We start from the raw sequence: 17474 nt of genomic DNA, 5'->3' as shown, positions 1-17474 counted from the left end.
TGAGTGAAGGAAATAAGGAGAGAGGGACAACCCAATGTGATATGATTAGGGACTCCACCTTGTAGAGGTGACTGGCGTTTCGTCTAGGTCACAGGAAAGCCCCTTACATATGGTAGCTTCACCACAGGTGGCAGAATTTTTCTTATAATATGTATCTTGCCAATATTTATAGCCATAAAATGGTGTGCTAAATTAGCAACCATTTTATTGGATCTAGATTTTATAGGTGAGGCTATCTTGTGACATAGCATGGGAGTGTTGTGTGGTGGATCAGTTGCCGTATTCTTTTTTTGCTATTTGCTTTACGTCACACCGACACAGATGGGTCTTATGGCGACGGTGTGACAGGAAAGGCCTAGGAATAGGAAGGAAGTAGCCATGGCCTTAATTAAGGTACAGCCCCAGCATTTGCCTGGTGTGAAAATGGGAAAACAAGGAAAACCATCTTCAGGGCTGCCGACAGTGGGATTCGAACTCACTCTCTCCCGGTGTGAGCTCACAGCTGCGTGCCCCTAACCGCATAGCCAACTTGCCCGGTGCCGTATTTTTGGAATGTAGATCTTGATGCTACATATTTCTTTTGATTTATTGGAACTCTTTATCTCCCCTGCGGGTGGAAAGAAAGGATACATTATCTGTACCTCATGCATGTCGTACAAGGCTACTAAGGGGAGCAACCAAAGAATCTATACTCGCTCTCTCATCTTCTAAGTCCAATTAAACATATCCAGGATTATATGCTTTTCTGTGTAGTGGAGAAAATTACATAAGTCGTTTTTTGAACTTTCCATGCAAAACAGATAACAAGCACAAATTTATTCAAGCTATTCAGGTTTTCTCAATCTTAAAATTACCAGCATTTCTCCTCACACAAGCTGTCAGCATTTTGGAGACGTATGAGAATCCAACTGATGTGTCCAGTACCACACTGAGGTGAAACGCTGGTAATTTCATGATTTCAAAGGCCTAAAGAACTACCATTTTGTTGGAAGTAGCCTTTGTTGAGTAAACATTATGTGACTGCCAGAACAATCTTTTGGAGGAGTGATAAGTAACTTGTCAAGCATATTGCTAGAAGCATGCAAAAGAGAAAAAGTGTTGACACTGAAGAAGATGGGGCTGTTCAACATTTCATTGCCGACCTAAACTGCCATTTCTATATGGATGAGACATTTTGCTTGCAAGTATACATTTGTTGTAAGGTTTTTTTTAACATGGATATGTTTTTGGGTTGGAGGTCTGTCTGGAATTAGCGTCATCAATTTATAGTTCAGTTCTTATGAGTTTTGATTTGACATTTGAGCGCTGCCTTTTGGCGGAGGCTAAGTGAATTAACAAACAGCCAATCATAGGCAGCCGATCTCTCTGATAGAGTGTGTTAGACTCTAGTTCCACTTGCCAGTGTTGTCAATCTGTTGTTTTCTGTAATCACGAGTTGTCTATTGTGTTGTGCTCAGTTCTTTCAGCGCTCTTTGTCAGTTCATTCAGTTATTCTTGACAAAGCACCAACAATGGCGGCTAGAAATAATGAGTTGATTGAGTGGTTGAAGGAGCACAATATTTCGGATCGTGATAACATAAGGAAGGGGGGATCTTGTGCATCTTGTGAAACAAAAAGCCCTAGTTGGACGAAATAGCCAGGAGTGTGAAACCTCAACAGATGACGACAATGCCAATAGTGACTCGGATATGAGTGGTGTATTTGCTCCATAGGATATTTCCTTCCTTAGGAGAAACTAAATCTATCAGCAACCCGAGCTCTCCTACATGGTGAATAGAAATTTCACTTCATTATTTCAAGTTTGATTTGTTTGAGCATTGATCTATTTTTTATCTTATAGTCTTATCCTAAATATGTCATGCGTTATTGTTGATCTTATGTGAGTTATGAATGTTGCTATAAATAATAATTGATTCTGCACTTATATTCAAATGTATACATTTCCATTCGTGTTATGTGTCGTGAATCAGCTGTTAGTAGTCGTAACAAGTTGGCACCAATCTCTGACTTCCGGTTAACTGTCAAGTCGAAACGGAACTATAGTGCAGACAATTTTGCCTGGACAGAAAACTGACACCATAGTAACCACGCAGTCAGTGTTCGTCATCTATCTGTACTAAATATTCATCATCTTCTTCATTCTTCCTCACATTATTACCATGTGCCAGAACTCTGCCTTCTATATACTGTAGGTTACGTGCACCATGTTTTAAGTGAGTTTCCACTGTCTTTGACTGGCGTTTCGTCTAGGTCACAGGAAAGCCCCTTACACACGGTAGCATCATTGAAGGTAGCTGAACTTTTTCTCATATGTATGTTGCCAATATTTATGGCCATAAAATTGCGTGCTAAATTACCAACCATTTTGCTGGATGTAGATCTTGCTTCTTCTTCTTATTATTATTCTTCCTGATACCTTTCTGCTTGTGCAGGTCATTCACAGAGCCTCTTCCAATCTTCTCTTTTTCCCACATTCTATCGTTCATCACTGTCTGCCACTGTAGTCCTCTCTGATTTATGTCATCCTCCACCTGATCCCTCCATCTTGTTTGTGGTCTTCCAATTGATCTTTTTCCAGATTTTGTCCATTCCAGAGCTCTTCTTGGTAATCCTTCTTGTCCCATTCTTTTGACGTGGCCAAACCATTTCAGCCTATTTCTCTCCATAGTTTCTTTTAGAGGGTTGATCTGTGGCATGTTTCATATGGTTTAATTTCTTATCTTGTCCCTCCTTGTTTTACCCAAAATCCCTCCCAGAAAGTGCATCTCTGTTGCTTGTAATCTACTCAGATTTTTTTTTTTGTCCAAGTCCAACATCCTGCTCCATAGGTCAATATTGGGAAATAATACGTTTTATATATAATGATTTTTGCTTTGGTACATACTTTCCAGTTTCTAATTATGTCTGATACACAGTAATAAAATTTTGAGCAATTTCCTATCCTCTCCAAAATTTCTTCCTTGATGTTTCCTTTCCCAGCTAGCTTACTTTCTAGGCAATTAAAAGCATCTACTCCTTTAAAAAAAATTCCATTACACCTAACATCCTTCAATCTTTTGTTTTCTCTACTGATTTTCATTACCTCACTTTTTATTAAACTTATTTCTATGCCTCAGTGGCGTATGCTGCAATCAAGACAAGGGCTATCACTAGACTTAGGTTACCCAGTTTCGATAGTTGGTTTAGTGAACGTCAAGCCTTAAGGGTTTTGAGTTGCAGCTAATAGCCATCGGAGTAGCCTGCTGTGTTAAGGATGGTTCACAAGACCTAGCCTCTGCTACTGCCAATACTCAACACCTGATCAATGTAGATGGTAGCCAACGAATCAGCCTCATCGTACTCTTTAATTCCCCTAGCTCGGGGACTGGGTGCTTATGACGTCTTCACCATTCATTTCATCAGGTCACCATCAAGCCTTTCCAGAGGCTATGCATTACTATTATTATTATTATTATTATTATTATTATTATTATTATTATTATTATTATTATTATTATTATTATTATTATTATTATTATTATTATTATTATTATTATTATTTCTTAATCCGTTTGTCCTCTAGGCTTGGTTTTCCCTCAGACTCAGCGAGAGATCCCACCTCTACACTCAAGGCCAGTGTCCTGGAACGTGAGACTTTGGGTCGGGGATACAACTGGGAAGAGGACCAGTACCTCGTCTAGGCGGCCTTACCTGCTATGCTGAACAGGGACCTTGTGGGGGATGGGAAGATCGGAAGGGATAGACAAGGAAGAGGGAAGGAAGCGGTCATGGCCTTAAGGTAGTTACCAATCTGGCATTTGCCTGGAGGAGAATTGGGAAACCACGGAGAACCACTTCGAGGATGGCTGAGGTAGGAATCGAACCCTCCTCTACTTAGTTGACCTCCCGAGGCTGAGTGGACCCCGTTCCAGCCCTCGTACCACTTTTCAAATTTCGTTGGAGAGTCGGGATTCGAATCTGGGTCTTCGGGGGTGGCAGTTAAACACACTAACCACTACACCACAGAGGCGGATATTATTATTATTATTATTATTATTATTATTATTATTATTATTATTATTATTATTATTATTATTATTATATACTAAAGACAATGGGTTGGGATATGGTACCATATCTGAAGACTTATTTGATTATTGTTTGGTTGGAGGAGCTATACCAGATGAATGGAGAGTTGCTATAGTAGCCCCGGTGTATAAAGGAAAGGGTGATAGACATAAAGCTGAAAATTACAGGCCAGTAAGTTTGACATGCATTGTATGTAAGCTTTGGGAAGGCATTCTTTCTGATTATATTAGACATGTTTGTGAAATTAATAACTGGTTCGATAGAAGGCAATTCGGTTTTAGGAAGGGTTATTCCACTGAAGCTCAACTTGTAGGATTCCAGCAAGATATAGCAGATATCTTGGATTCTGGAGGTCAAATGGACTGTATAACGATTGACCTGTCTAAAGGATTTGATAGGGTGGATCATGGGAGACTACTGGCAAAAATGAGTGCAATTGGACTAGACAAAAGAGTGACTGAATGGGTTGCTATATTTCTAGAAAATAGATCTCAGAGAATTAGAGTAGGCAAAGCTTTATCTGACCCTGTAATAATTAAGAGGGGAATTCCTCAAGGCAGTATTATTGGACCTTTATGTTTTCTTATATATATAAATGATATATGTAAAGGAGTGGAATCGGAGGTAAGGCTTTTTGCGGATGATGTTATTCTCTATAGAGTGATAAATAAGTTACAAGATTGTGAGCAACTGCAACGTGACCTCGAAAATGTTGTGAGATGGACAGCAGGCAATGGTATGTTGATAAACGGGGTTAAAAGTCAGGTTGTGAGTTTCACAAATAGGAAAAGTCCTCTCAGTTTTCATTACTGTGTTGATGGGGTGAAAGTTCCTTTTGGGGATCATTGTAAGTATGTAGGTGTTAATATAAGGAAAGATCTACATTGGGGTAATCACATAAATGAGATTGTAAATAAAGGGTACAGATCTCTGCACATGGTTATGAGGGTGTTTAGGGGTTGTAGTAAGGATGTAAAGGAGAGTGCATATAAGTCTCTGGTAAGACCCCAACTAGAGTATGGTTCCAGTGTATGGGACCCTCACCAGGATTACCTGATTCAAGAACTGGAAAAAATCCAAAGAAAAGCAGCTCAATTTGTTCTGGGTGATTTCCGACAAAAGAGTAGCGTTACAAAAATGTTGCAATGTTTGGGTTGGGAAGAATTGAGAGAAAGAAGAAGAGCTGCTCGACTAAGTGGTATGTTCCGAGCTGTCAGCGGAGAGATGGAGTGGAATGACATTTGTAGATGAATAAGTTTGAATGGCGTTTATAAAAGTAGGAAAGATCACAATATGAAGATAAAGTTGGAATTCAAGAGGACAAACTGGGGCAAATATTCATTTATAGGAAGGGGAGTTAGGGATTGGAATAACTTACCAAGGGAGATGTTCAATAAATTTCCAATTTCTTTGAAATCATTTAGGAAAAGGCTAGGAAAGCAACAGATAGGGAATCTGCCACCTGGGCAGCTGCCCTAAATGCAGATCAGTATTGATTGATTGATTGATTGATTGATTGATTTATTATTATTATTATTATTATTATTATTATTATTATTATTATTATTATTATTATTATTATTATTATTATTATTATTATTATTATTATTATTATTATTATTATTATTATTATTATTATTATTATTATTATTATTATTATTATTATTATTATTATTATTTTCTCAGTTGCAAACAATAAGCATGGCCAACAATAAAGTTTGTGAAGTTCGCATGAGCCACATAACCACAAATACTTTTCATACTTACTTAAGTTGAAATACCCCTTTGTATGGATTCTTGTTTTTCTCCTCCTGTTCATACTGTAACTGTATAAGAGGTGGGGTAGGCTTATCAGTTTTAATTATCAGCAATTTATCTTCATATTTCAGTTGCGAGAATGGATTATCCAACAACTTACATACGGTTCAGCCATTTCACAAAAGTAACATCACAAGGTCACAGTCACGTTAAACACTATAACTTCAGATAAACTAAAATTGTTCTGAGATCAACTGAAATATATCAATAATTTCCAACCTTAAGCAACCCGTAAGATGTCCTGCACATGCAAAAACAAACTCGTGATACTGTTGCACATGGGTGAATCCCATCAATTCGGACACTTCCGGAGAACTTTGAATCTTTGGGCCTTCTCTTTCCACCGCTTTCTCTTTTGTTAGCGGCGGCGATTTGACGGACCGAAGCCTAGCCCAGCTCAAGGTTAGGATCCCCTCGTTCCCCGCACCATTGCGACATTCACCAGCAAGCCTTGCGCGGCGGGTCGAGGGGAGTGGGCCGAAGGCCTGGGCTGCGGTGTTAGTCTCCGATGCCTTGCTCTCAGAAATACGAGCGACGTTCTTTCTCAATACTTTCAAGTTTTGTAAATGGAAGAATGTGTCAGATGCTTACATTACAATAAGATTTAGATTTCCATCGTTCTCATTTGAGGCTTGGGCTTCACTGATAGCCTCGGTAGCCCTCAGTATACGCCACTGCTATGCCTGCTTCTTCAATTGCCCTCTGCCAGGTATTTAGTTGTTCTTCAAATTTTTGTTCATTTTCTTCGCATATCATTACATCCTGCATATGCTATGACTTTCATATCATCTGCTGTTGACCCTTGGCAAACATTCCTCATAATGTTGTGCATCACTATATTAAAAAACACTGGTGAAAGTACACTTCCTTGTCAAACTCCTTTGCCTATTCTAAACCATTCTGATTTTTTGCCATCTATAATAACACAGTTCAGACATTTGTTATACGTATTATCATTTAGACTTTCACGGCCTGTGTAACTATTCATGAAGTATACTTTGGGCTTATGCCATGTAATTAATTATAAACACACTCTACATGTTTCAAAAGGAACCTTGTCCGGCTCCATGGCTAAATGATTAGCTTGCTGGCCTTTGGTCACAGGGGTTCCAGGTTCAATTCCCGGCAGGGTTGGGAATTTTAACCATCATTGGTTAATTTTGCTGGCATTGGGGCTGGTTGTATGTGTCATATTCAACATCATTTCATCCTCATCTCGACGCGCAGGTCGCCTACGGGAGTCAAATCAAAAGACCTGCACCTGGCGAGCCTAACTTGTCCTCGGACACTCCTGGCACTAAAAGCCATATGCCATTTTATTTTGAAAGGAACCTTGCCTTTCTTCATCAGGAGACAACCGAGAAATGAAACGACGCATTAAAGGTTGCTAGGAGAAAGCAACAAGGAACTTAAAATGGTGCCCTAAGATGTAAAAGGGACGCCGTTTTATTCCCATGCTGCAGACAACGATAGACAAGAGTAAATCATCATTCTCTAATGGTTCTGATAATAGGAAGCCATGATTCACTGCGGTTGTAGCCTCTATTGCAGTTGAAATTATCTGTGTGTTTACGTATTTCAACTGCCTCCCTGATAATTCTTGGGGATATTGCTTTATACGGGCAAGAACATCCACTTCTGGGAACAAGACATCATGACCAAGTGTTAAGGCATGATCAGCAACAGCTGATTTATCAGGTTGGTTGAGTCAGATACATCTGGTATGTTCTTTGATGTGAGTACATACTAGCAGACTTCGAGAACAATTGCAGATTTATTCAATTTTTGCTTGGCCCCCATACTTTGCTGACTTAATCCCCCAGGACTTTTACCTTTGAGGACACGTAAAGTCTGTCTTGTATTCGACTGCTATTGATGACGAATCAACTCTTCATGCACTCATTGTGGCAGCAGTATGCATTACACCAGGCATTTCTGATCATTTTCAGCAGTCAGTGTGAAGATGAGCAGAGGCAGGACGGGGTTGCTTTGAACATTAGACCTGATACAACTGTGTGTTCCAGCTGGTGCTACAGATGTATTCACTCTAACAGTACAGCGATGTTGGGAGTGCCGGATGCACCAGAGTTACTAAAGATCAGAAGTAGAATGTTAATAGGGAGTCTGGATCACCACTGCCTGTGCTCACACACTGACGCCAGGTGCTGTGCGCTATGTGTGTGCAGAATGTTAACTACAGGGGTCTTTATATAAGACCCAATTTCTTCTTGAAGATTATTGCAGACGCAGTGCAGTCTAGGTGACCATGGGACTGGATTTGTTGAAGCTCACTCACCCGTGAAAGATGAACAGGATGTTACTTTATGCAAGAATTTCATTTCATTTCATTTCAATATAGGCACCTGAGCCAAGGCTCTTCTTGGTGCAATACAAATAAATGACAATGGCAGCTATATTCACAATCTGATTACAAAATAAAATACAGTAAGTATATAATTTAACATGGTGTAAGAGATAAGATAGGACAAAGCTTCCTAACCATAATTACCATACTACTTCAGGTATTTAGTTACATTACTTTTGAAGATAGATAAAGTTGGTAACATTTTTATATTTTTTGGAAGCGAGTTATACATAGTTATAGAAAAATGCCAAAGAGAGTTTTGACCATAACTAGTGGAATGAATCTGATTGTAGTGAATATTATAAATAATTCTTGTTTCATAATTATGAATCTGTGAATTGGTAATTACTGATGTGTTTGAGCGGACTAATTTGTTTTGAATTTTATAGATCATAATTATTGAAGCCTTTATGCGGAGGTTTGGAAGTGATAATATATTACAATATTTATACAGATCTTTAGTCGGTGTCAGAATGGGCAGTTTGAAAATTATTTTTAGTGCTCTCTTCCTAAGGACCTCTACCTTTCCAAATAATTCTTTATTACAGCATGCCCAGACATGTATCATATAAGAGATGTGGCTTTCAATAAGAGTATAGTAAATACCCTTCAACAACCCACGAGAAAACTTATATCGCAATCTACTGAGGATACCAATCACAGGGATAATTTTATTACAGAGTCTCCACGTGATTACTCCACGACAGATTTTCATCTATAATCAGTCCTAAGAATTTAGTACTGTGCACTTTCATTACTCTTTGATTGAAGAAAAGCAGATTTTTATCCAAATTTAATACATATAAAGGTTTGTGAAAATTTATGTAGTTTGTTTTTGTTAGATTGATAGTTAATCGGTTGGAATTAAGCCATGTTTCAAGTAATCGAATATCCTGCTGCATATTTTGTTCAAGTTCATGATTGCTAGAGCCTGTGGGTGAGGAAAAAACACGGAGAGGTGCAGTGCAGGTTTCCATAGGCTAGATCTGCTTCACAGCTTGTTGAAGGTTATCTACGCGTGAAAGGTGAACAGGATGTTCGTGGCGACTTGTAATTCTGAGTGAAGGTTAACAAGCGACGACTCCACCTGACTGGTGAGAAGTTAAGGTAGGGCAGGGAGTATTTAAGGAGTGGAGCACGGCTTGCTAACCATCATCTAGTTAAAGGAAGAGAACTTCTCTAATACTACTTTTCTTTCTTCTTCAGTAAGTGAGTTGACATTTATTTAGTTTATTTTCCTATTTCTGAAAAAAAAAAAAAATTAAAGTAATGGATATGCTACTGAAATTGAATAAGATAGCAAAGGCACCTCAGTTTCATAACAGAGAATTAAGCAAGTTGCAAATTAACCATCCTTTTAAGGTGAAAGAACTGAGAACAGTGGAAACACATTTTGGAAGGAAAATAGTAGCTGATATTGAGGGTGAAGAAGAGGAAACTGTAAGTGTTTTCTTACCAGCTCAATTTGCAAAACTCTATGGAAGAATTAGAAGAAATAAATATACTTAAAAATAAACTGAAGATGATGTATAAATGCATGGAGAAGGGATATCATCAAGTGTGCTTCCTACACTAGAATGGCAATAATTTCTTTATTTATTTTAAAAGTAACTATGCAGAAGTTTTTATTCTTTCTCAGATACAACTTTTTAATTCTTATTTGCATAATTGTTTTGTTATTTTAAAGTAGTATGTACTGCTTCATTTCAGGTCTGTGCTGCTGTAATGAACTGGAGGGAGGTGCAAATTAAGGCTGGATCAGAAAACCAAGCATATCCTAACATAGAGAGTCATCAGTTACAAATACATCGAGGGGAGGAAGTCGATGCAAGTGGACAGGATGATCAACTTGAAGCGGGACAGCTGAGCGCAGAGCAACACCAAAAACTGAATGGCAATTGTATAACATTATGGAACAGAGCGTGTGCTCTCTTTAGTTTCATAGTGTATGTTACTAACCTTAGTAAAGCTTACAAAAGCCAGCAGGAGGTAACAGCTGCTGTAATGAGATTTCTCTTCACCAAATTTTTTATTTATGAACATTTTTTTTTTACCATTTGTTAGTTACAGCACATTTGACGAACTGTACAAAATTGATTTTTCCTTTTTCTCACATGAGTCAACTAAAATTTCTTATTACGGGAATGCATTGCTAGGTAAACTTCAGAACGAGTTTCCAAGCAAAGCTGTTCACTGTTCACTAGATGTAGTAGGGAGTGAGCTGGTTATACTGTGTGATGACGGATTGTACATTCTTGATAAGTTGTTGCTACAGCAACTGTTGGAGTTGTCTTGAGAACACAGAAAAATTTAGCACCAGAATGTAATTTGTGACCACATTTTAGTCATGGAGTTTCCTTCGAGCAAACGTAGAAAATTAAACATTAATTTACAGACGGATGATGGTGAGGGAAGGATGTAAACTCATTTTGATAAAGCGTTTGATCGCATTCGTGAGTTTATGAGTTAGGTAAATGGATCTCTATGAATTTTGTATCAGTTTGAACCTAGCGAGGAGCGAGAAGAAGCTGCTCAGCTAGAGTTGATTGAAAATCTAAACAAGTTAGGGAAATTGCATAATCGGATTTTAAAAATTTACTTACACGCTCGCAGTGTTAATGCTAACTCTTCAGATAGATCTGTCTGCTTTACAGAATAAGCAAAGTGAGGAAGCCTTTAGTCGTAGAGTGTACACACTAGCAGTAGTAAATGTTAAAAATGATTTCTTACTTCCCGAAGAGTTCCCAGATAAATCTTACATGTGCTTTAATAAATATGTGAGGAAAGCACTTAATACACAAGCATTGAAAGTAAATACTTTTCTGTGCACACAACATATTCTTTACGATTAAATCGCAAGCAATTATTTTCATACTAAGAACACAGAAATTCTTTCTTTTTCTGCAAGTTGCTTTACGTCGCACCAACACAGGTAGGTCTTATGGCGACGATGGGAGAGGAAAGGGCTAGGAGTGGGAAGGAAGCGGCCATGGCCGTAATTAAGGTACAGCCCCAGCATTTGCCTGGTGTGAAAATGGGAAACCATGGAAAACCATCTTCAGGGCTGCCGACAGTGGGGTTCGAACTCACTATCTCCTGAATACCGGATACTAGCCGCACTTAAGCGACTGCAGCTATCAAGCTTGGTACGCAGAAATTAATTAATGTACGAATATAAGAGAGTGGTACAATGAGCATATAACTAAACCAATCCTGAAAAAGTGGACAGACTTCAAGGCTCGTGATTCAGTTCAGTCTCAGCTACAAATTTGTGAATTGAGGATAAACATTAATAAATATGTTGGTTTTCACATGGGGAAGTTGCAGAGTAGTCTAACATTGCCTTCAGCAATTAGAAACAAGAAACGTGCTTTGCATGGAGTGTGGCTGCTGGCTTAGTTCCAGCTAAACGTCATGTAACTCGCATTTTTTCATATCCACATTATAATTGAATTTTAAATTGAAAAGATATACCAATCCTGATGGAAATGAGAATAATGTGCAGTTAACTTTAAAGAAACAAGTTAATGACGTTCAGCACACACAGGATATGTTGACTCGCTTGTACATGATATCGTAGAAGATCGTGTTCCTCCAATTGATAATAAACTGAACATGAACAAGAAGAGAATATCGGGTGTAGGAGATCCATAAGAGGAACAAGATGCAATATCACTCTTATTTTTAGAAAAGCACATAAAAGGTAAGCTACTTCAGGATCAATAAATATGCAAAATAAATGAGTAAAAAACATCGGCAAACCTATTAATTCGACCAATACGATCTATAAAGCATACTTGGAAGAACATTCAGCAACGCGAGAAGAACTCATATAAGTGAAGAATGCAATAACCAAACAACAAAATCTCAACATTGATGCGGGTGGCACGTTAAGTATGGAAAATAAGTGAATTACTAACGTACTGGTACATAATCCATTGAATGAAAAAGATGTTGCAAATAAAATCTTTGAAGAACAGTGTGTGGCTGTGCGGAGAGAAGTTGATGAGTTAAACCTTGCCTTATCTAAACTCTGTAAAAATTTTCTACCAGTTGAATCTAATGGAGAATTAAATATGAAGAATAAACTAATTATAAATGTTGATTATCCTATCCATGACCAAGATGTTGTCAACAGTCAGTATTTAGAAGCGTTTGCTACTGCAAAAGAAGAGTTTGAAATGATAAAAAAGGATGTGCAGAATAAACCAAGAAAATATATTTTACAAAATAGTAGTCTACCTTCAAAGCAATCTCCAATATGCATTCTTATATATAAGCTTCCATACACAGGTACACTAACACCATTAACAGTTTCACCTAGTTCTCTGGTATATGCGATGATAAATCATGTGAACAAGCCAATCAAATTAGAAGGTGCACCAATTGCTGTAAAGGAAAATGGTGAAATTCAATTTCACCTTAAAAATCCGGAGCAATGGAATACTAATGATCTTCCACTCAATATAGACTTTGAATATATTATATATGAGTAAAACACTGGATATTGAACTTAAGTTAGGAAAAATGCAGGTTAACATTAAGGCAAAAAGTCTTGTAAAGAATAATTTAACTAGATTAAGAAAAGATGTAAAAAATATAACTCTCTCAAAGCGGATATGGCATTAAACCAGTTAAAATTAGAAGAAAAATTTAAACCAATAACTGAACAATTAAACAAACTGAAGTTGCTTGCAGTTTTAAAGGCAAAGAAAGATCGAAAATTAAATAGTTATAAAAGTGATGAAGAAAACAAGGAAGAAAACTCCGAAGAAGCTCTGGAAAAAGAGGGAAAAATATCACCCCTCCTGCAAAATTATCTTAACCCACAATTAAGACACAAAGTTGATAGAATAACTGGGATATGAATAGTTAACTGAGAACACTATTTAGAGAGTAGAAAAGTAGTGTTAAATGATAACATTCTCATAACTGACAATTACAACTATCCTATAACCAAAGGTCTACTTGAATTGATATTTAAGAAAGATCCAAACACAAACTTGTATAATGATAATGATTTGGCAGCATACGCTCATATATTAAATTACACTAACGTGCACAGAAAACAGTGTGCCGCCGACAAGCAACTGAGAAGAACGAACTTGCTCAAATTTCAAAAAATTATCAACCCATTAATAGAAGATGCAAGAATGATAAAAAAATGAAATAATGAAATAATGAAAATGAAATAAAAAATTTCAAAGTGTTAACAAGCCTGTAATAAAATAAAAACATGCAGGAAGAGGAACAAAAGTAACGTTACTAGGAGCTGGAAAAATGAACAAAATAATAAGATAGACTTAGTTCATTGGAATGATACAAACAAACTAGTAGAGAGACTGAAAAAGTTAATAGCATCTAGAAGTGCAGGTCATTCGTCACACCATAATGAAATTTTGTTAATCGAAGAAGAACTTCAAAAATTGGGCTTTATTATGTAAATGAACACTGTGTGGGAGGAAGTTCCATTTGCAAACAGATTTAAAGTAGTCGGTTTCTCTAAGGATATAACAGTAGCATACAAAATTGAATATGAGGACAGAAAGAGCAATTAGTAACAACTAGCTGTAGACAGACTTCAGTTTAAGAAACAAATAGACGACACAGAACAAATTCTTGTACCCATACTTTATGAACAAAATCAGAGAAGAAATGGTGAAAGAGCTCAACTTCAAAAGAATTTTGAAAGATAGAGTGTAATTAGCTAGGGGAAAGGTGAACTTCACCAGGCTCATCTTGTTGATATGTCACTATTTTCAAAACTTAATAGTGGATATAAATACATGTTGACTGTAATTAATGTTTATTCAAAGTATGCATGGGCTGTTCCACTTAAAACAAAAACAGGAAAAGAAGCAGTAGAAAATCTGGAACGTATTTTTTCGAAGTCTAAACACTTTCCAAAAACATCTTCAAACTGACAGAGGAAAATAATTTTATAATAAGATTTTTTCAACAGTGGATTAGAAAAAGGAAACTTAAACACTCGTAAAAATTCTTCACATTAAAATTTGACATGCAGTGCCGGTAGCTTCAGTGTACTGACTGAGGGAGATTTGAACATTGGCCTTGAAATAGGAAAATGGGACCTTATCAACTGAAGAATACTGAAAGCTTCAATTCTAAAGAAGATTTCTTTCAAAACACAAGATGTTGATAAGGTCCCATTTTCCTATTCCAAGGCCAATGTTCAAATCTCCCTCAGAGAGTACACTGAAGCTACTGGCACCACATGTCAAATTTTAAGACATATCATTTAGAATCAAATTTTAACATGTGAAGAATTTTTACAAGAAGGTGATGGACAGTTTTATGGAAAAATAGTGTGTACTGTTATTAGTGTATTTTCTGACATTTTGTAAAGGACATGGGTTCATCCATTTTTAAATTATTAGATTGCAACAATGATGTATCTTAAAAGTTACAAGACGCTATGGCTGAAGAAGTCTTAAATTAGACGAGATATGTACCAAAGAATGTATAATATATTTTAATATCGAAGGTGTTTTCACTTGTAAAGTGAAGTGTATTGATTGGGTGGACCATTAAACCTAATACTGGTTCTTAATTTTTAAAAAATTGTAAAAAAAAAATCTGTTGACGAGGCAATTATCCAACATGATGATTTACGGCTGGATGCCCTTCCTGACCCCAAATCAACAAAAATAAACGCTGATAAATGATATTAGGTAAATAGGTAGGAAAAAAAATTCTGTACATAAGAATTTAAGAATTGATCACTCATTTACAGACAATAGAGTTCAACACCATTTGTTGAGCTTGGGTGTAGCACGGTTACCTGCTCACTCTCACATTAACCTTAAGTAAAAAATACAAAACAAAATATAATAGGTGTAGCACATTCCTTCCGTCAACGTGTGGCCTTCAGGTCAGTGGCTTTGCTGCTCCCCCCCTCCGTGCAGGCCCAGCACCTGGCCTCAGCGCGTGAGCAGAGGCAGTGATGGTACAGACTCTCTATTAACATTCTACTATCAGATAACTGTATGCATTCCTGGGCCAAGGTTGTCATAGTGGTGATTATTGTTTCAAGAGGAAGTACAACTAGGCAAAAATATCCTCTATATACAGTAACACTAATCACAGAGGAAAAACAGAAGGGATGCAACACTTTGAAAAATTAAGGTATCAGCCAAAGAAAGTGAAGGGCCACGAAGGACTTGAAAATGAAAGACTCCCTAGGCCTTGATACCGAATACTGTCAGGGTTGGAAAAGAACAAGACTTGACCAAGGGAGGTCGTATAGGATAGATGAAAGCAAGGAGCTTGGCAGAAATAAGTAGAAGCAGTGCCAGGACTCAGCTAAGGGTCCCGTGGTTGTCAACGCACGCTCCCAAGTTCAGAACAACTGGGGACCCTTTTAGTCACCTCTTACGACAGGCAGAGGATTCCATGGGTGTTATTCTACTGCCCCCACCCACAGGGGGACAAAGTTGTCGTACCTGATTTTTGTCATACCCGCTTTTATATTCTCCCTGTAAGAGGAAACTATTCCTAAAGTGTCCGGCTCCATGGCTAAATGGTTAGCATGTTGGCCTTTGGTCACAGGGGTTCCGGGTTCGATTCCCGGCAGGATCAGGAATTTTAACCATCATTGGTTAATTTCGCTGGTACGGGGGCTGGGTGTATGTGTCATGTTCATTATCATTTCATCCTCATCATGATGCGCAGGTCACCTATGGGTGTCAAATCTAAATACCTGCACCTGACGAGCCGAACATGTCCTCGGACACTCCCAGCACGAATCATATGCCATTTCATTTTTTTCATTCGTAAAGTTTTCATACACCCTGTTTCTGCAATCGGGCAAAATGGATTATGTTTCCCTACCGGAAACTTAATTTTGACACACATGTGTCTTATGGCTCAGGGTCATCCGAAAATTTGTGTAAAGTGACGTGACAAAATATGTGATGGAAGTGTAATCATAGCAACCATGCAGACTATGTGTTATGGCTGGTCCATTGATGGATGACCATGGCCGGGAGACATATTTATGATCATTTGAATTTTGCAAAGGAAAAAGTGGTTTTTGTTTGATACTAATCTCAGACTTGTCAGAAACTTGTAACATACCTTATCATGGGGTTGAAAACTGATTCTCATGATATCAGTCATATTCAAATTAGGTAGCAACTGAGGGAAGAAACTGAAATACAATAATTCCAGGACAGCACTTACCTCAAGATCTTTCATGAAACGCTCCATCTTCCCAGTTTTGAGCATGGCGAACATGGTCTGGGCAACATTCAGCGCGTGCCTCCAGTTATGGTACTTGACAGGACGGTAGTTCTTCTTGACACTCAGCACCCAGCGGCACAACACCTGCTCGCACACGTACTCTAATTCTTGTTTGTTTTGCCATGTTTAATACTAATGAAGACCAAATTACCTTTTATTGGATAGTTAGATTATGTCTCTATATGGTGTTAATCTTACTGAACAAACTGGAAATGTTCACTTTCAATATCATTTTAATATATTTATATTTTCTCAATGCATAGGCAACAAACTGATTCAGAAACAAGTGAACAAAATGGCAAATAAAAATGGTTTATGCCAATATATTATGATTACTATGGACCTAGATCTTCACTGTATTAGAGACATCCTGGATATTTTTGATCATACATTAATACTGTCAACAGGGGTGACCACACTAAAAAAACTAATGTACTTTAGAAGTTATTCACATAAAAAGAGAGAAATCTGTCTGGTACTGAGAATTTTCTTTTGAAAAAAGAAACTGGTTTCAAAAATGTATTGAATAAACAGGCCTATTATTACTTTTAACTAGTTTTTGAACTTAGTTACTCTGTGACCATAATCACCCAAGTTGACAATACAAGCAAAAATATAAACATTAACAAATATGAATACAAATTATTTGTCCGGCTCCATGGCTAAATGGTTAGTGTGCTGGCCTTTGGTCACAGGGGTTACGGGTTCCATTCCCGGCAGGGTCGGGAATTTTAACTATCATTGGTTAATATCTCTGGCACGGGGGCTGGGTGTATGTGTCATCTTCATCATCATTCCATCCTCATCATGATGCTCAGGTTGCCTACGGGAGTCAAATCAAAATACCTGCACCTGGCAAGCCGAACATGTCCTCGGACACTACCGGCACTAAAAGCCATATGCCATTTCATTTGCATATCACTTTACGCCAGAGAGGTAGCATAAACAATAGCACTGTTG

The 17474-nt window shown here is 37.6% G+C and overlaps 1 protein-coding gene across 1 annotated transcript in view; it reads right to left on the bottom strand.

The window, feature by feature from the left end:
• Positions 1-17474, bottom strand: part of Pde6 (phosphodiesterase 6) — a 180621-nt gene that overhangs the window by 60440 nt on the left and 102707 nt on the right. The window contains exon 8 of the mRNA XM_067151772.2: positions 16455-16598. Coding sequence (XP_067007873.1) covers positions 16455-16598 — 144 coding nt within the window. The remainder of the gene's footprint in view (positions 1-16454; positions 16599-17474) is intronic.

This window comes from Anabrus simplex, chromosome 7 (assembly GCF_040414725.1).
Source record: "Anabrus simplex isolate iqAnaSimp1 chromosome 7, ASM4041472v1, whole genome shotgun sequence".
Taxonomy (NCBI): Eukaryota; Metazoa; Arthropoda; class Insecta; order Orthoptera; family Tettigoniidae; genus Anabrus; species Anabrus simplex.
This window is presented reverse-complemented; position numbering and strand designations above follow the sequence as displayed.